This window comes from Nomascus leucogenys, chromosome 1a (genome assembly GCF_006542625.1).
Source record: "Nomascus leucogenys isolate Asia chromosome 1a, Asia_NLE_v1, whole genome shotgun sequence".
In the NCBI taxonomy this organism is placed as follows: Eukaryota; Metazoa; Chordata; class Mammalia; order Primates; family Hylobatidae; genus Nomascus; species Nomascus leucogenys.
Genome location: NC_044381.1, coordinates 84,154,141 through 84,168,381, shown reverse-complemented (window position 1 = coordinate 84,168,381; position 14,241 = coordinate 84,154,141). Strand labels below are relative to the sequence as shown.

The following is a 14,241-nucleotide window of genomic DNA, read 5'->3' as shown; positions in this document are numbered from 1 at the left end:
CCCACTACTAAAATTGCACTCTTAGAGTTCACAAATAATTGCCTAATCAATAAGGCTTTTTGAGCCTTCATCCTTCTTGGTATTTCTTTTGCATTTACAGTTGATCCTTCTTGAGACTCTCCTCCTTGATTTGTGGGCCCTGCACTCCCTTCTCTTCTCTTCTACAAACTGTTTTTCCCCTCATGCCATTCATGGCTTTTTCCTCCAACACCCCAAGGCCTGTCCTCTTCTCTTGGCAAGCCTTTTCTTGATAATCTTTTCCATCCACCCTTGCATTTCAGATGCCACCTTTATGTGAATGATTCCCAAGGCTGTATCTAGTCAGTAACTCTTCTGTGAACCCCTAACCTGTACTTTCAAATGCCAGTGGGACATGTCTATCTTAGCACTCCTGGCATCTCAAACACATGCCCAAACTCAACTTCTCCATAAAACTCATTTTTTTCTTCTTTTTGTTAGTGTTTAACATTTTCTCAGTCAGCCAAGAGGGGAGACTTTGAATCATCTCTCCCTTCTCTAACTTCCTTTCCAAAACTTGAAATCAGCCATAAAATTCTTTCCATTCTTTTCTCTCCAGAGACGTATCCATCTGTTCGGACCTTCCCATCACCATCACCTCTACCCCCTCACCTGCACAATTGCTATAACTTAACTGGGGTCTCTCACTTGTTTCTTTCCATTCTAGTTTATCTCCCTCAAGGCTGCCAAAGCGTTTTCCCTAAAAGGATATCTCTGATCATGATACGTCCCTGATCAAGAATCTCTAATGGTTTTATTGTCTCTAGAATAAATCTAGACTCTTAATTTGGTATTTAAGAACTTTCTAATCCCAAATTAACTTTAATAACTTTAATAACTTTTGGGCCTTAAATCAGTACTTTTTCAGTCTTACAAACATCTTATACCTATTTTGTTTCTGTAATTTAAAGAAGATAGACTGTAGGCTGAGTGTGGTGGCTCATGCCTGTAACTCCAGCACTGTGGGAGGCTGAGATGGGCAGATCACTTGAGCCCAGGCGTTCAAGACCAGCCTGTCTCTGCAAAATACAAAAAAATTAGCCAGGTGTGATGGGTAGTCCCAGCTACTCAGGAGGCTGAGATGGAAGGATCACTTGAGCCCAGGGAGGTCAAGGCTGCAGTGAGTTGAGATCATGCCACTGCACTCCAGCCTGGGCGACAGAGTGAAATCCTATTAAAAAAAAAAGAAAAAAAAAAAGAAAAGAAAAACAGAATAGATGTGGGGCACGGTGGCTCACGCCTGTAATCCCAGCAGATCACCTGAGGTCAGGAGTTTGAGACCAGCCTGGCCAAAATGGTGAAACCCCATCTATACTAAAAATAGAAAAATTAGCTGGGCATGGCGGTGCATGCCTGTAATCCTAGCTACTTGGGAGGCTGAGGCAGGAGAATCGCTTGAACCCGGGAGGTGGAGATTGTAGTGAGCTGAGATCGTGCCACTGCACTCCAGCCTGGGTGACAAGAGCGAGACTCCATCTCAAAAAAAAAAAAAATAAATAAAAATAATAAAAGAATATAGACTGTAGAGTCAGATTGCTAAACTTGAATCCTTGTTCTCTCTCCTACTATCTATGTGACCATGGACAAGTTTCTTAATCTCTGTGCCTCAGTATCCTCATCTATAATACAGGGAAAACAATGCTTATAGGGTTGTGAAAATTAAACATATGTAAAGTGTTTAGGACAATGTCTGGCCTACAGTAAGTTCTACATAATGTGTTATATTGAGCAAATATTTACTGATGCGTGCATATATGCACATATGCCAGAGACTCTTCTAGGAATTTGGGGATAATAGGAATGAACAAAATAAACAAAAATCTCTACCTTTGTGGAGCTTAATACATGACAAGCACTGCTCTCAGCACATTTCATGTTTAATTTCCACGACACCCCTATAATTGTTGTTCTTCCTATATTACAGGTATAGAAATTACTCTATAATAAAATAATTATCATTAATTACCTGTCATTCTCTGTTTTTGGAATACCCTTTTTCCTGTGCTATCATCTTCAAAATTCTACCTTCCTTCAAGACCCAATAACATCAGCTGGGCATGGTGTCTCACAACAGTAATTCCAGCACTTTCGGAGTCTGATGCAGCAGGATCACTTGAGGCCAGGAGTTCAAGGCTGTAGTGCACTAGGACCATGCTACTGTACTCTATCCTGAGCAGTAGAGCAAGACTGTGCCTCTACAAAATAAAAAAAAAAGACCCACTAACATGCCATCTTACTTCTTGAAATCTCATCTGAATTCTTCCAACCCTTACAATCTGTATTATGGCATTTATCACATTCTATACACTCTACTATATATTATCAAATATATTAAATGTCGTGGTTATTTGCATGCATTTTTGTTATCTCCCTAATGAAGTCTAATGTCAGGTGCTCTGCCCTATTCATGTTTGTAAACAGTAGCATGATATACTTTGTACCCAAGCACATAATAGATGCTTAACAAATATTTCTTGAATGAATGTACATAAAAGGATTATTTGCATATTTTTTCATTTGACCTCTATTAACTAACCTTATCTTCTTCAACTGTAAATATGAAATGAAAATATCACATATCAGTATCAAATATTTACTATTTTGCCTTTATTTACCATCCCTTGACACTTTGTTTACTAGTAGGCCAATTTTTATAGTTTGCTTTCCTAAGCACATTTTACAGTATACTTAACATCTTCCTGTTACCACCATGTGAAAAGTGCCCCTAAGTTTTTATTAAAGGATCCATTGTGGATAGAGTATATTTTACCTATTGTGTTTTCTATGGTCAGCACAGACATTTTTTCCCATTTCTCACCTCCTTTCTAACACGGTTAAAAATTTCAAGGTGCTCATCTGTAATTTTTTGGTTCATTGCTTATTTTTTTCTCCGTTTCAAAGAACTGTAGATGTTTGAAATTGGCTTTTATGGCACCTAAAATAAGATTTTTTTTTTCTAAGTCATTAATACCCTTCCTCTAAATTTGCTTGCTATTCTCCAGCTATGACTGGAAAGACCAGATCAACTGCAGGTTCTCCTTCCTTCTCATCTGTATTTTCACACACTACAGATCATAATGCTATGATCACATTTTCCCCCAAACATTGTAGTAAGATACAGAGTTACAATATACCATATTTTAAATATTCTTGGTAGGCCATCTTAACTATTCCTTTTATTCAGGCAGAACCCTATTGGAATGGCATGACAATCTTCTCTTTTTAAATAATGAGGCCAACACATTACATTTTTAAATAATGATCAAGGAATTTTTTTATTCATTAAGTTTCAGTATCATTACAGAAAATGTTATGGTACAGAGTTGTTTAACATTATTTTGTCTTTGCTCTTGATTTCCACATGAATGCTGGTAACACTAATATCTGTACAAGATCAGTCTTTGATTTTTTTTGTTCTGTACAATTTTAAATGTATTGGTTAAAAAGGCCGTCAGCACTTAAGGAAGCATTCTTTCTTCAGTTTGTTTGTTCAAATAAAAGGTGTCCAGTTACTGCCCAAGAGTACTGTGCCGTGAGGCTATTGGGGTGAGAAACCTCCCTGGATGCTCTGCAGGGGATGGTTCTTGAGGCAAGGCAGAGCCTCCACCCAGTCAGTCTTCTTTTGGCACTGTGCACATAAACACGAGATACATGAGAAAGAACAAGCAAAAGCTCTCTGTAAAGCAGTTATGAAGCATACTAAGAAGGGAAATCCAAGTGTTGCCTACGCTAGTATAAATAAGCAGACAGCCTTGATTTAAGAGCATAAGTAGTTGTATTTTAAAGATGAGAAAAACACAAGTTCTGCAGGCACCTACCGCTGTCTACTAAAAGCTATCGCTATCAGACCTAGCATTGAACACACAAAGCAATTTGCAAGAAAGGAAAAATTTGCCTTGATATAATCAGAATAGAATTGTCTGTTAAGATTTATTTTTAGGTGTTTTTTTCTTTAAAAGATATTTAAATTCATTTGAAATATAGTTCAAGATGTTGACTATACAGATCAACTTTTATCCAAATTGGGAAAACTAGCTGTGCCGTTGCATATTACAGGATACAGTCAATGATATGTGGACATGCATCAAAGCTTTCTCCTGCTGGTGACCATCATAGCCGTCCAATGACCATGACATCCACCACCTCGCCTTTGTGGAGCTCCACGTACTGTTCTGTCTTTGGAGGTAGCATCAACAATCCATTGGCACTGCGCATGCTCATCAGACGGCTGCTCATTTGATTACCTAGAAAGAAATACTCTTATTACAGCAGCACAAGCATCATGGCGTATACATTTGGGCCCTTGTAGACCTTTCCAAAATGTAAAAACAGAAATGCAGGTCTTCAAGAGGAGAAGGGATGATCAAACTTTCCAGTACCTTTTTCAGGTGGCCATGCTATTATATCCTACCACCTGCTCATTCAAACTTTAAAAATAAACATTAGAAATTCTTGCTTGAAAGAGTAAAACCAGGATTTTATAGCATTATGCAAAATGCCACAGAATTTCTCAATTCAGGCTGAAATGTTATGCGTGTCTGAAAAGGGAGGCTTTAAAAAAAGTATTAAAATAATAATGACAATAATGGTAGCAGCTACCATTTCTTTACTAAGTGCCAAAGTACTAGGCACTTTACTTAAACACCTTATGTGATTCTCACAAGACTCAAAAAATTTTTAGGTAACTTGCCTAGGGTCCTGCTAACTAGGTTGGTGGCCAATTTGAATGCAGCTCTCTCTGACGGCAAAGCCCATGAACTTAGTCACTGTTAGCTGATGTTTTCACTTGGTAGGATCTTTGTTTAAAGAGTACTAGAGTACTACAAGTTTTCTGGAGTCACGTCAAAAGTTAGGCAAAATATGAGTAGGGAAGTTGGGAATAACAGTTTAAAGTCTCGTGGAGGTTACTATAGAACTCTGAATTATCAATATTGATTTCTCTGCCCTTCAAATTTACCAATAACTAGGGTATGGTAGAGGCTACAGAGAATCAAATTATAAATTGGGCTTTCATCTCACATTTCAAGATGGTATAGCTAGAATCTCCTCCTTTTCCTACAAAGTTATACTCAGAACTTATTGGTTGAACAAACATATCAAATCTTCTGTAATTCCAGATTTATTACAGGACATTAGTCAATGATATGTGGATATTCTAAATGCTTATCTAGAAAATATGGCTCAATAAAGTAAGTAAACTTCTAATAGTTATTTTTTAACTTTTGCTATACTGTTTAGGAATAATTTAACTCATCTAACTTTTCAAAAAGGAAAATGTATAATAATTACAAAATCAGTTATAACCAAGGAAGATTATATATAAGTTTGTGTTTTAACAGGATAGGTGTCTAGGAATATCTGCAGATGTGAATTACTAACCTGTACTCTGTGCCCAAGGTAGTGGTTCTTGGTGATGCCAAGTTAATATACACCGATGGTATTCTGGACGAGGATCGAGTTTTACATCACATGATAACTACAGAATAAAGAAGAAAAGAAAACAAACTTGGTCACCTGATCATCTCACAAAACTGCAAGATGGTAGGGGTTGTGCAAAGAATACAGTGGACATGGAGACTAACCTTGGTATTCTGTTGTTGCTGTCACTACCACCTTATGTTCTTTTTCCTTTTAAATAAAATTTAATTAAAAATGCATTTTTTCTTTTGACACAAGGTCTCACTCTGTTACCCAGGCTGGAGTGCAGTGGCACGATCATAGCTCACTGCAGTCTTGACCTCCTGGGCTCAAGTGATCCTCCTGCCTTGGCCTCCTGAGTAGCTGGGACCACATGCATGTGCCACCACGTCTGAATAATTTTTATTTTTTTTGTAGAGATGGCATCTTGCTATTTTGCTCAGGCTGGTCTCGAACTCCTGGGCTCAAGCGATCCTGCCACCTGGGCCTCCTAGAGTGCTGGAATCATAGGCATGAGCCACCATGCCTGGCCACCTTATATTCTTAATACAGGAAGTCCAGGGGTTGGGTTGCTCTGGTGAAAAGAGAAAAGAAGGCTAAGAAGCTGGTGTTCAGCTTTTGTTTGTCTGGGAGAGGCTTTATTTCTCCCTCATTCCTGAAGGATAGCTTTGCTGCATGTAATATTGCTGGTTGGCTTTTTTTTCTTTCAGAACTTTACATACACCATTCCCCCATTCCCTTCCCTTCTGGCCTGTAAGTTTTCTGCAGATATATCTACTGCTAGCTTAATGTGGACTTCCTTGTATGTGACTTGATGCTTTTCTTTCGATGTTATTATAATTCTTTGTCTTTAACTTTTGACAAATTGGGAAGGATCTTTTGGGTTGAATATATTTGGAGACCTTTGAACTTCCTGGATCTGGATGTCTATATCTCTCAACAGATTTGGGAAGTTTTCAGGCTAGTATTTCATTAAATAAGTTTCCTATCCTCTTTCTCTTCTCTTCTTCTTCTGGACTCTGATGATAAAAATATTTGTTGATTCAAATTCAGGAAATACAGAGGACACCACAAGGATATTCCTCCAGAAGAGCAACCCCAAGGCACATAATCGTCAGATTCACCAAGATTGAAATGGAGGAAAAAATGTTAAAGGCAGGCAGAGAGAAAGGTCAGGTTACCCACAAAGGGAAGCCCATCAAAATAACAGTGGATCTCTCAGCAGAAACCCTACAAGCCAGAAGAGAGTGGGGGCCAATATTTGACATTCTTAAAGAAAAGAATTTTCAACCCAGAATTTAATATCCAGCCAAACTAAGCTTCATAAGTGAAGGAGAAATAAAATCCTTTACAGACAAGCAAATGCTGGGAGATTTGTCATCACCAGGCCTGCCTTACAAGAGCTCCTGAAGGAAGCACTAAACATGGAAAGGAATAACTGGTACCTGCCACTGCAAAAATACGCCAAATTGTAAAGACCATCAATGCTATGAAGAAACTGCATCAACTAATGGGCAAAATAACCAGCTAGCATCATAATGACAGGATCAAATTCACACATAACAATATTAACCTTAAATATAAATGGGCTAAATGCCCCAATTAAAAGACAGACTGGCAAACTGGATAAACAGTCAAGACCCATAGATGTGCTGTATTCAGGAGACCCATCTCACATGCAAAGACACAACTAGGCTCAAAATAAAGGGATGGAGGAAGATCTACCAAGCAAAATGGAAAGCAAAAAATGGCAGGGGTTGCAATCCTAGTCTCTGATAACCAACAAAGATCAAAAGAGACAAAGAAGGCCATTACTTAATGGTAAAGGGATCAATTCAACAAGAAGAACTAACTATCCTAAATATATACGCACCCAATACAGAAGCACCCAGATTCATAAAGCAAGTTCTTAGAGACCTACAAAGAGACTTAGACTCCCACACAATAATAATGGGAGACTTTAACACCCCACTGTCAATATTAGACAGATCAACAAGACAGAAAATTAACAAGGATATCCAGGGCTTGAACTCAGCTTTGGACCAAGCAGACCTAATAGACATCTACAGAACTCTCCACCCCAAATCAACAGAATGTACATTCTTCTCAGCACCACATCACACTGATTCTAAAATTGACCACGTAATTGGAAGTAAAACACTCCTCAGCAAATGTAAAAGAAAAGAAATCACAACAAACTGTCTCTCAGATCACAGTGCAATCAAATTAGAACTCAGGATTAAGAAACTTACTCAAAACCACACAACTACATGGAAACCGAACAACCTGCTCCTGAATGACTACTGGGTAAATAATTAAATGAAGGCAAAAATAAAGATGTTCTTTGAAACCAATGAGAACAAATACATGACATACCAGAATCTCTGGGACACGTTTAAAGCAATGTGTAGAGGGAAATTTATAGCACTAAATGCCCACAAGAGAAAGCAGGAAAGATCTAAAATCGACATCCTAACATCACAGTTAAAAGAACTAGAGAAGCAAGAGGAAACAAATTCAAAAGCTAGCAGAACACAAGAAATAACTAAGGTAAGAGCAGAACTGAAGGAGACAGAGACACAAAAAACCCTTCAAAAAAAATCAGTGAATCCAGGAGCTGGTTTTTTGAAAAGATCAACAAAACAGATAGACTCTTAGCAAGACTAATAAAGAAGAAAAGAGAGAAGAGTCAAATAGATGTAATAAAAAATGATAAAGGGGATATCATCACCGATCCCACAGAAATACAAACTACTACCAGAGAATACTATAAATACCTCTATGCAAATAAACTAGAAAATCTAGAAGAAATGGATAAATTCCTGGACACATACACCCTCCCAAGACTAAACCAGGAAGAAGTTGAATCTCTGAATAGACCAGTAACAGGCTCTGAAATTGAGGCAATAATTAATAGCCTACCAACCAAAAAAAGTCCAGGACCAGATGGATTCACAGCTGAATTCTACCAGAAGTACAAAAAGGAGCAGGTACCAATCCTTCTGAAACTATTCCAAGCAATAGAAAAAGAGGCAATCCTCCCTAACTCATTTTATGAGGCCAGCATCATCCTGATACCAAAGCCTGGCAGAGACACAACAAAAAAAGAGAATCTTAGGCCAATATCCTGATGAACATTGATGCGAAAATCCTCAGTAAAATACTGGCAAACTGAATCCAGCAACACATCAAAAAGCTTATCCACCACGATCAAGTGGGCTTCATCCCTGGGATGCAAGGATGGTTCAACATAAGCAAATCAATAAATGTAATCCATCACATAAACAGAACCAATGACAAAAACCACATGATTATCTCAATAGATACAGAAATGGCCTTCGACAAAACTCAACAGCCCTTCATGCTAAAAACTCTCAATAAACTAGGTATTGATGGAATGTATCTCAAAATAATAAGAGCTATTTATGACAAACCCACAGCAATATCATACTGAATGGGCAAAAACTGGAAGCATTCCCTTTGAAAACCAGCACAAGACAAGGATGCCTTCTCTCACCACTCCTTTTCAACATGGTGTTGGAAATTCTGGCAAGGACAATCAGGCAAGAGAAAGCAATAAAGGGTATTCAAATAGGAAAAGAGGAAGTCAAATTGTCTCTGTTTGCAGATGACATGATTGTATATTTAGAAAACCCCATCTTTTCAGCCCCAAATCTCCTTAAGCTGATAAGCAACTTCAGCAGTCTCAGGATACAAAATCAATGTGCAAAAATCACAAGCATTCCTATACACCAATAACACACAAATAGAGAGCCAAATCATGAGTGAACTCCCATTCACAATTGATACAAATAGAATAAAATACCTAGGAATCCAACTTACAAGGGATGTGAAGGACCTCTTCAAGGAGAACTACAAACCACTGCTCAAAAAAATAAAAGAGAACACAAACAAATGGAAGAACATTCCACGCTCATGGATAGGAAGAACTCAATATCATGAAAATGGCCATACAGCCCAAAGTAATTTATACACTCAATGCTATCCCCATAAAGCTACCACTGACTTTCTTCACAGAATTGGAAAAAACTACTTTAAAGTTCATATGGAACCAAAAAAGAGCCTGCATTGCCAAGACAATCCTAAGCAAAAAGAACAAAGCTGGAGGCATCATGCTACCTGACTTCAAACTACACTACAAGGCTACAGTAACCAAAACAGCATGGTACTGGTACCAAAACAGCATGGTACTGGTACCAAAACAGAGATATAGACCAATGGAACAAAACAGAGGCCTCAGAAATAACACCATACATCTACAACCATCTGATCTTTGACAAACCTGACAAAAACAAGCAATAGGGAAAGGATTCCCTACTTATTAAATGGTGCTGGGAAAAGTGGCTAGCCATATGTAGAAAGCTGAAACTGGATCCCTTCCTTACACCTTATAGAAAAATTAATTCAAGATGGATTAAAGACTTACATGTTAGACCTAAAACCGTAAAAACCCTAGAAGAAAACCTAGGAAATACCATTCAGGACATAGGCATGGGCAAGGACTTCACGACTAAAACACCAAAAGCAATGTCAACAAAACTCAAAACTGACAAATGGGATCTAATTAAACTAAAGAGCTTCTGCCCAGCAAAAGAAACTACCAACAGAGTGAACAGGAAACCTACAGAATGGGAAAAAATTTTTACAATCTACCCATCTGACAAAGGGCTAATATCCAGAATCTACAAAGAACTTAAACAAATTTACAAGAAAAAAACAACCCTATCAAAAAGTGGGCAAAGGATATGAACAGACACTTCTCAAAAGAAGACATTTATTACAGCCAATAGACATATGAAAAAATGCTCATCATGACTGGTCATTAGAGAAATGCAAATCAAAACCACAATGAGATACCACCTCATGGCAGTTAGAATGGTGATCATTAAAAAGTCAGGAAACAACAGATGCTGGAGAGGATGTGGAGAAATACAAATGCTTTTACACTGTTGGTGGGAGTGTAAATTAGTTCAACCATTGTGGAAGACAGTGTGGCGATGATCCTCCAGGATCTAGAACTAGAAATACCATTTGACCCAGCCATCCCATTACTGGGTATATGCCCAAAGGATTATAAATTATTCTACTATAAAGGCACATGCACATGTATGTTTATTGCGGCACTATTCACAATAGCAAAGACTTGGAACCAACCCAAATGTCCATCAATAGTAGACTGGATAAAGAAAATGTGGCACATATACATCATGGAATACTATGTAGCCATAAAAAGGGATGAGTTCATGTCTTTTGCAGGGACATGGATAAAGCTGGAAACCATCATTCTCAGCAAACTAGCACAAGGACAGAAAACCAAACACTGTGTGTTCTCACTCAGAAGTGGGAGTTGAACAATGAGAACACACGGACACAGGGAGGGGAACATCACACGCTGGGGCTTGTCAGGGGGTTGGGAGGTGAGGGGCTGGGAGAGGAATAGCATTAGGAAAAATACCTAATGTAAATGACAAGTTGATGGGTGCAGGAAACCAACATGGCACATGTATACCTATGTAACAAACCTGCACGTTGTGCACATGTACCCCAGAAGTATAATAAAAAAAAATTTGTTGACTGAATGATGGCCCATAACTCTTACAGGCTTTCTTCATTCTTTTTCATTATTATTTCTTTTCTTCCCCTTCAGAGTGGGTAATTTCAAATGACCTGTCTTCAAGTTCAGAAAGTCTTCGGCTTGACAAAGTCTGTTGTTGAAGCTCTCTATTGCATTTTTTATTTCATTTATTGAATTCTTCAGCTGTAGGATTTCTGTTTTTTTTATGATTCCTGTCTCTGCTGAATTTCTCATTTATATCATAAATTGTTTTCCTGATTCTGTTGACTTGTCTGTATATATTTTTTCTTATATCTCATTGAATTTTCTTCAGATAATTATTTTGCATTTATTTTCCAGCAGGTCATTGATTTTCTTTTCATTTGGGTCTGTTACTAGAGACCCATTATGTTCCTTCAGTGGTGTCATATTTGCTTGTTTTTTTGTTTGTTGTGAGCCTGCATGAATCTGTGCACCTGGTAGAACTATTCTTTCTTCCAATCTTTCTGGTTTCCATAGAAAAAGTCTTTCATTTGCAGTTGGGAAGGGTGTGGTGACTTTTTCAATAGGTATAGTGGTATAGTTTCCATGCAGCATCTTCTGGTGCATTCAGGGCGAGCAGTAACTGTCGATGCCTCAGTTACCTAGTCCATAGAACTTTGTGGAAGTGGTGGTGGTGGCATAGGTTGCTAATATTCAGTGTTAAGGGCTTTTAGTGTCTTCTTTATTCTTGTTTTCTCCACAATAGGAAGATATAGCCTAGACAGATCCCTCTTTGTGTCAAATCTGACATGGCCTTCAAGAAGGCCTACTGCAGCACTGGGTTCCTGGTACAGGTGCTTAGAGTGGATGTGGGGCCAGGGTCCTAGGCTAAGGGTCTTGTGAACCCATTGTGGCACCTGGGTCTTGGGGTGCTTGTTTTCTTCCTGTGGTAGTTTTGGGTGTAGGTTGTCCACACAGCCAGGATCTGTGACTTTGGGTACCCCTTAGCAGCTTGGGTTCAGGTGGCTGAGTTATAGCTATGATTCTGCCCCTGGGGGGCAGGGCACAGCTCTGGCCTGACTCCAGAGAAGAAGGGTTGCCCCTGGACGTTTGGGCCTGGGGAGCAGGCTATTGTTGCTATCTAGGAACCTGAGTCAATAGGGCTTAGTGGCAACCTAGGTCCCAGGGGATGAGGCAGCATGTAGTAGTGACCCTAGACTCTGTGCTGGTGGGGCTTGGTAGAATCCCAGACTTTGTGCAGCCAGGTGCAGTAGCAATAAGGAATCCAGACTGGTGGAGCACTGCTGTCACTTGGGCCCTGGGGTGGGGGCAGTAAATAGCATAGCAATGACTGCACTTCCTAGGAAGAGGTGTTTCTCAGCTGCTCAGACACTAGGGGGCTAGTCTAGCTTCAGGAAAGGAGAGTAGAAAGTTGTTTGACCTGTAGGATGAGCTGTCTCAGCTCAGTCATTGCTCTGTTTCCCTGGGTTGTGGGTAATACATCGGCATAGTTCTGGATGCCCAGCTGCTCAGTTCAGCCAGGGCACCTAGGGGCTGATGTGCTGCTTCAGCTCAGGCCTTGAGGACATGACTGTTCTGGGTGACTCTGGTATCTTTTCTCTGGGATAGAGGGTGCTGCTTTAGCTTAGGTACTAGAGTGCATGATTACTTTTGGCAGCAAAATCATTTCCTGGGATGCTGGGTGCTGCTTCAACTTAGGCTAGTACACGACTGAACTTAGGGAGGCATGACTGCTCTGAGCAGCCAAGATACTGTTTTCCTAGGAGGCAGTATATGGCTTTAGCTCTGGCTTAGGGGGATGCGGCAGGGGGCGCGGCTAGGTGGAGTAGCTCCACCTCTATTTGGCTCCACTGGGAAAGTTGTAACAGCTGCTTGCATCTCAGCCTGTGGATGTCAGGCCGCAGTGTTGGGGTAGCATTGGGGATGAAGGGGTGCTGTGACTACTTGATCCCAGAGCAAGAAAAACTCTAGCCATAGTTCCAGTGCCAACATGGTGTATGTAGAGCAGTAGTTGCACAGGCCACAGAGGTTGGAGCATAGCGTTGGCTCCTTTACTGGGGGTAGCCTAGCTCTGTGGACTCCAGGCAGTTCCTTCAGCTGGGCTTCATGCTTGTGAGGGCTACAGGGTTTCCCACTGTGAGGTCTGTAGGTGTCCAAAGTGTTGATGGGGGTTGCTGGGATCCTCTGCTTAACTCCTTGCCAAGGGAGTTCTTCCTGGTTCCCAGCTGATCCAGCTGGGGGATGCGATGGTGGAGGCCTGGTGTTTCCTTCTGTTCTCAATGTGACCATCCTGAGTTTCTGTGCTCACCAGGGTTTCTGTTACTCCACCGATACACTCTGCTACTCTTCTTCAGTTTTTTTTTCATTAAAATGCAGTTATTTATTCATTGTTCTGGCTGTGTTTGTGAGGGGGATGGGCATGAGGGACTTATAGTTGGCTATCTTCTAGAACATGCTTTCCGCCTTTTCTGTCTCTTAATCACTGCCTAAGTTGCTAATACTAATGGGAGTTACTCCAGGTATGTTTCTAACAAAAAAAGTTGAGAACAAGGGTGGTAGAGTGCTTTAATGGGATATTAAGGAAACACACGATAGAAAGTCCTTGCATGGAAAAACGGGGTCAATAATTCTATTTGATGAATTGCTAGGATTGTGTTCCTTTTTTTTTTTTTTTTTTTTTTTTAACCAGATGCTTTGGAAGTGTTTCTTATTGTGTACTGAAAATGAGAAATGAGAAGATTTTCACCTCCAACCATAAGTGACCAAGGAAATAAGGGAAATGTTTGTTCTAAACTGATGCTCTTCTGAATGCTTTCATATGAAAGGATGACATTTTATTCTCATTAATTTTTTTACATTTTCTTTTTGTTAATTTTTTTAGAGGCAGGGTGTTGCTACGTTGCCCAGGCTGGTCTCAAACTTGGCCTCATGCAGTCCTCCTACCTGAGCCTCCTGAGGAGCAGGGATTACAGGCCAGTGCCACTGTGCCTAGCAAGGATGACATTTTCTGCACTGACACATAGAATGGCCACATCAGAGTCCAACAGTATGATTTACCAACAGCAGCATTTAACACTGACTCCTATTTCCTGAAAGCAGCAAGCATTGGTAAAGGCAATGACTGTGGCATCTATTCTGAAGAACAGTAATAAGTGGTGTGTGTAAGCTGCATCTTTTATGGTCAGAAAAGAGAGATAAGACTTATCACGCTTCAAGGAAGTATATGT

At 39.8% G+C, this 14,241-nt stretch overlaps 1 protein-coding gene across 16 annotated transcripts in view; it reads right to left on the bottom strand.

Moving 5' to 3' along the window:
* Positions 1-3,261: 3,261 nt before the first annotated feature.
* The window catches only part of GPHN (gephyrin), a 700,118-nt gene continuing 689,138 nt past the window's right edge, over positions 3,262-14,241 (bottom strand). For 14 of the 16 annotated variants that reach the window (XM_030812325.1, XM_030812331.1, XM_030812357.1 and 11 more), the window contains 2 exons: positions 5,398-5,494; positions 3,265-4,262 (listed from right to left, as the gene is read on the bottom strand). In XM_030812325.1, the coding sequence (XP_030668185.1) occupies positions 4,129-4,262; positions 5,398-5,494 (231 nt within the window). In that variant the 3' untranslated portion in view covers positions 3,265-4,128. Of the gene's footprint in view, positions 4,263-5,397; positions 5,495-14,241 lie in introns of all 16 variants that reach the window. The other 2 variants (XM_003263586.4, XM_004087163.3) reach the window with 1 other exon arrangement.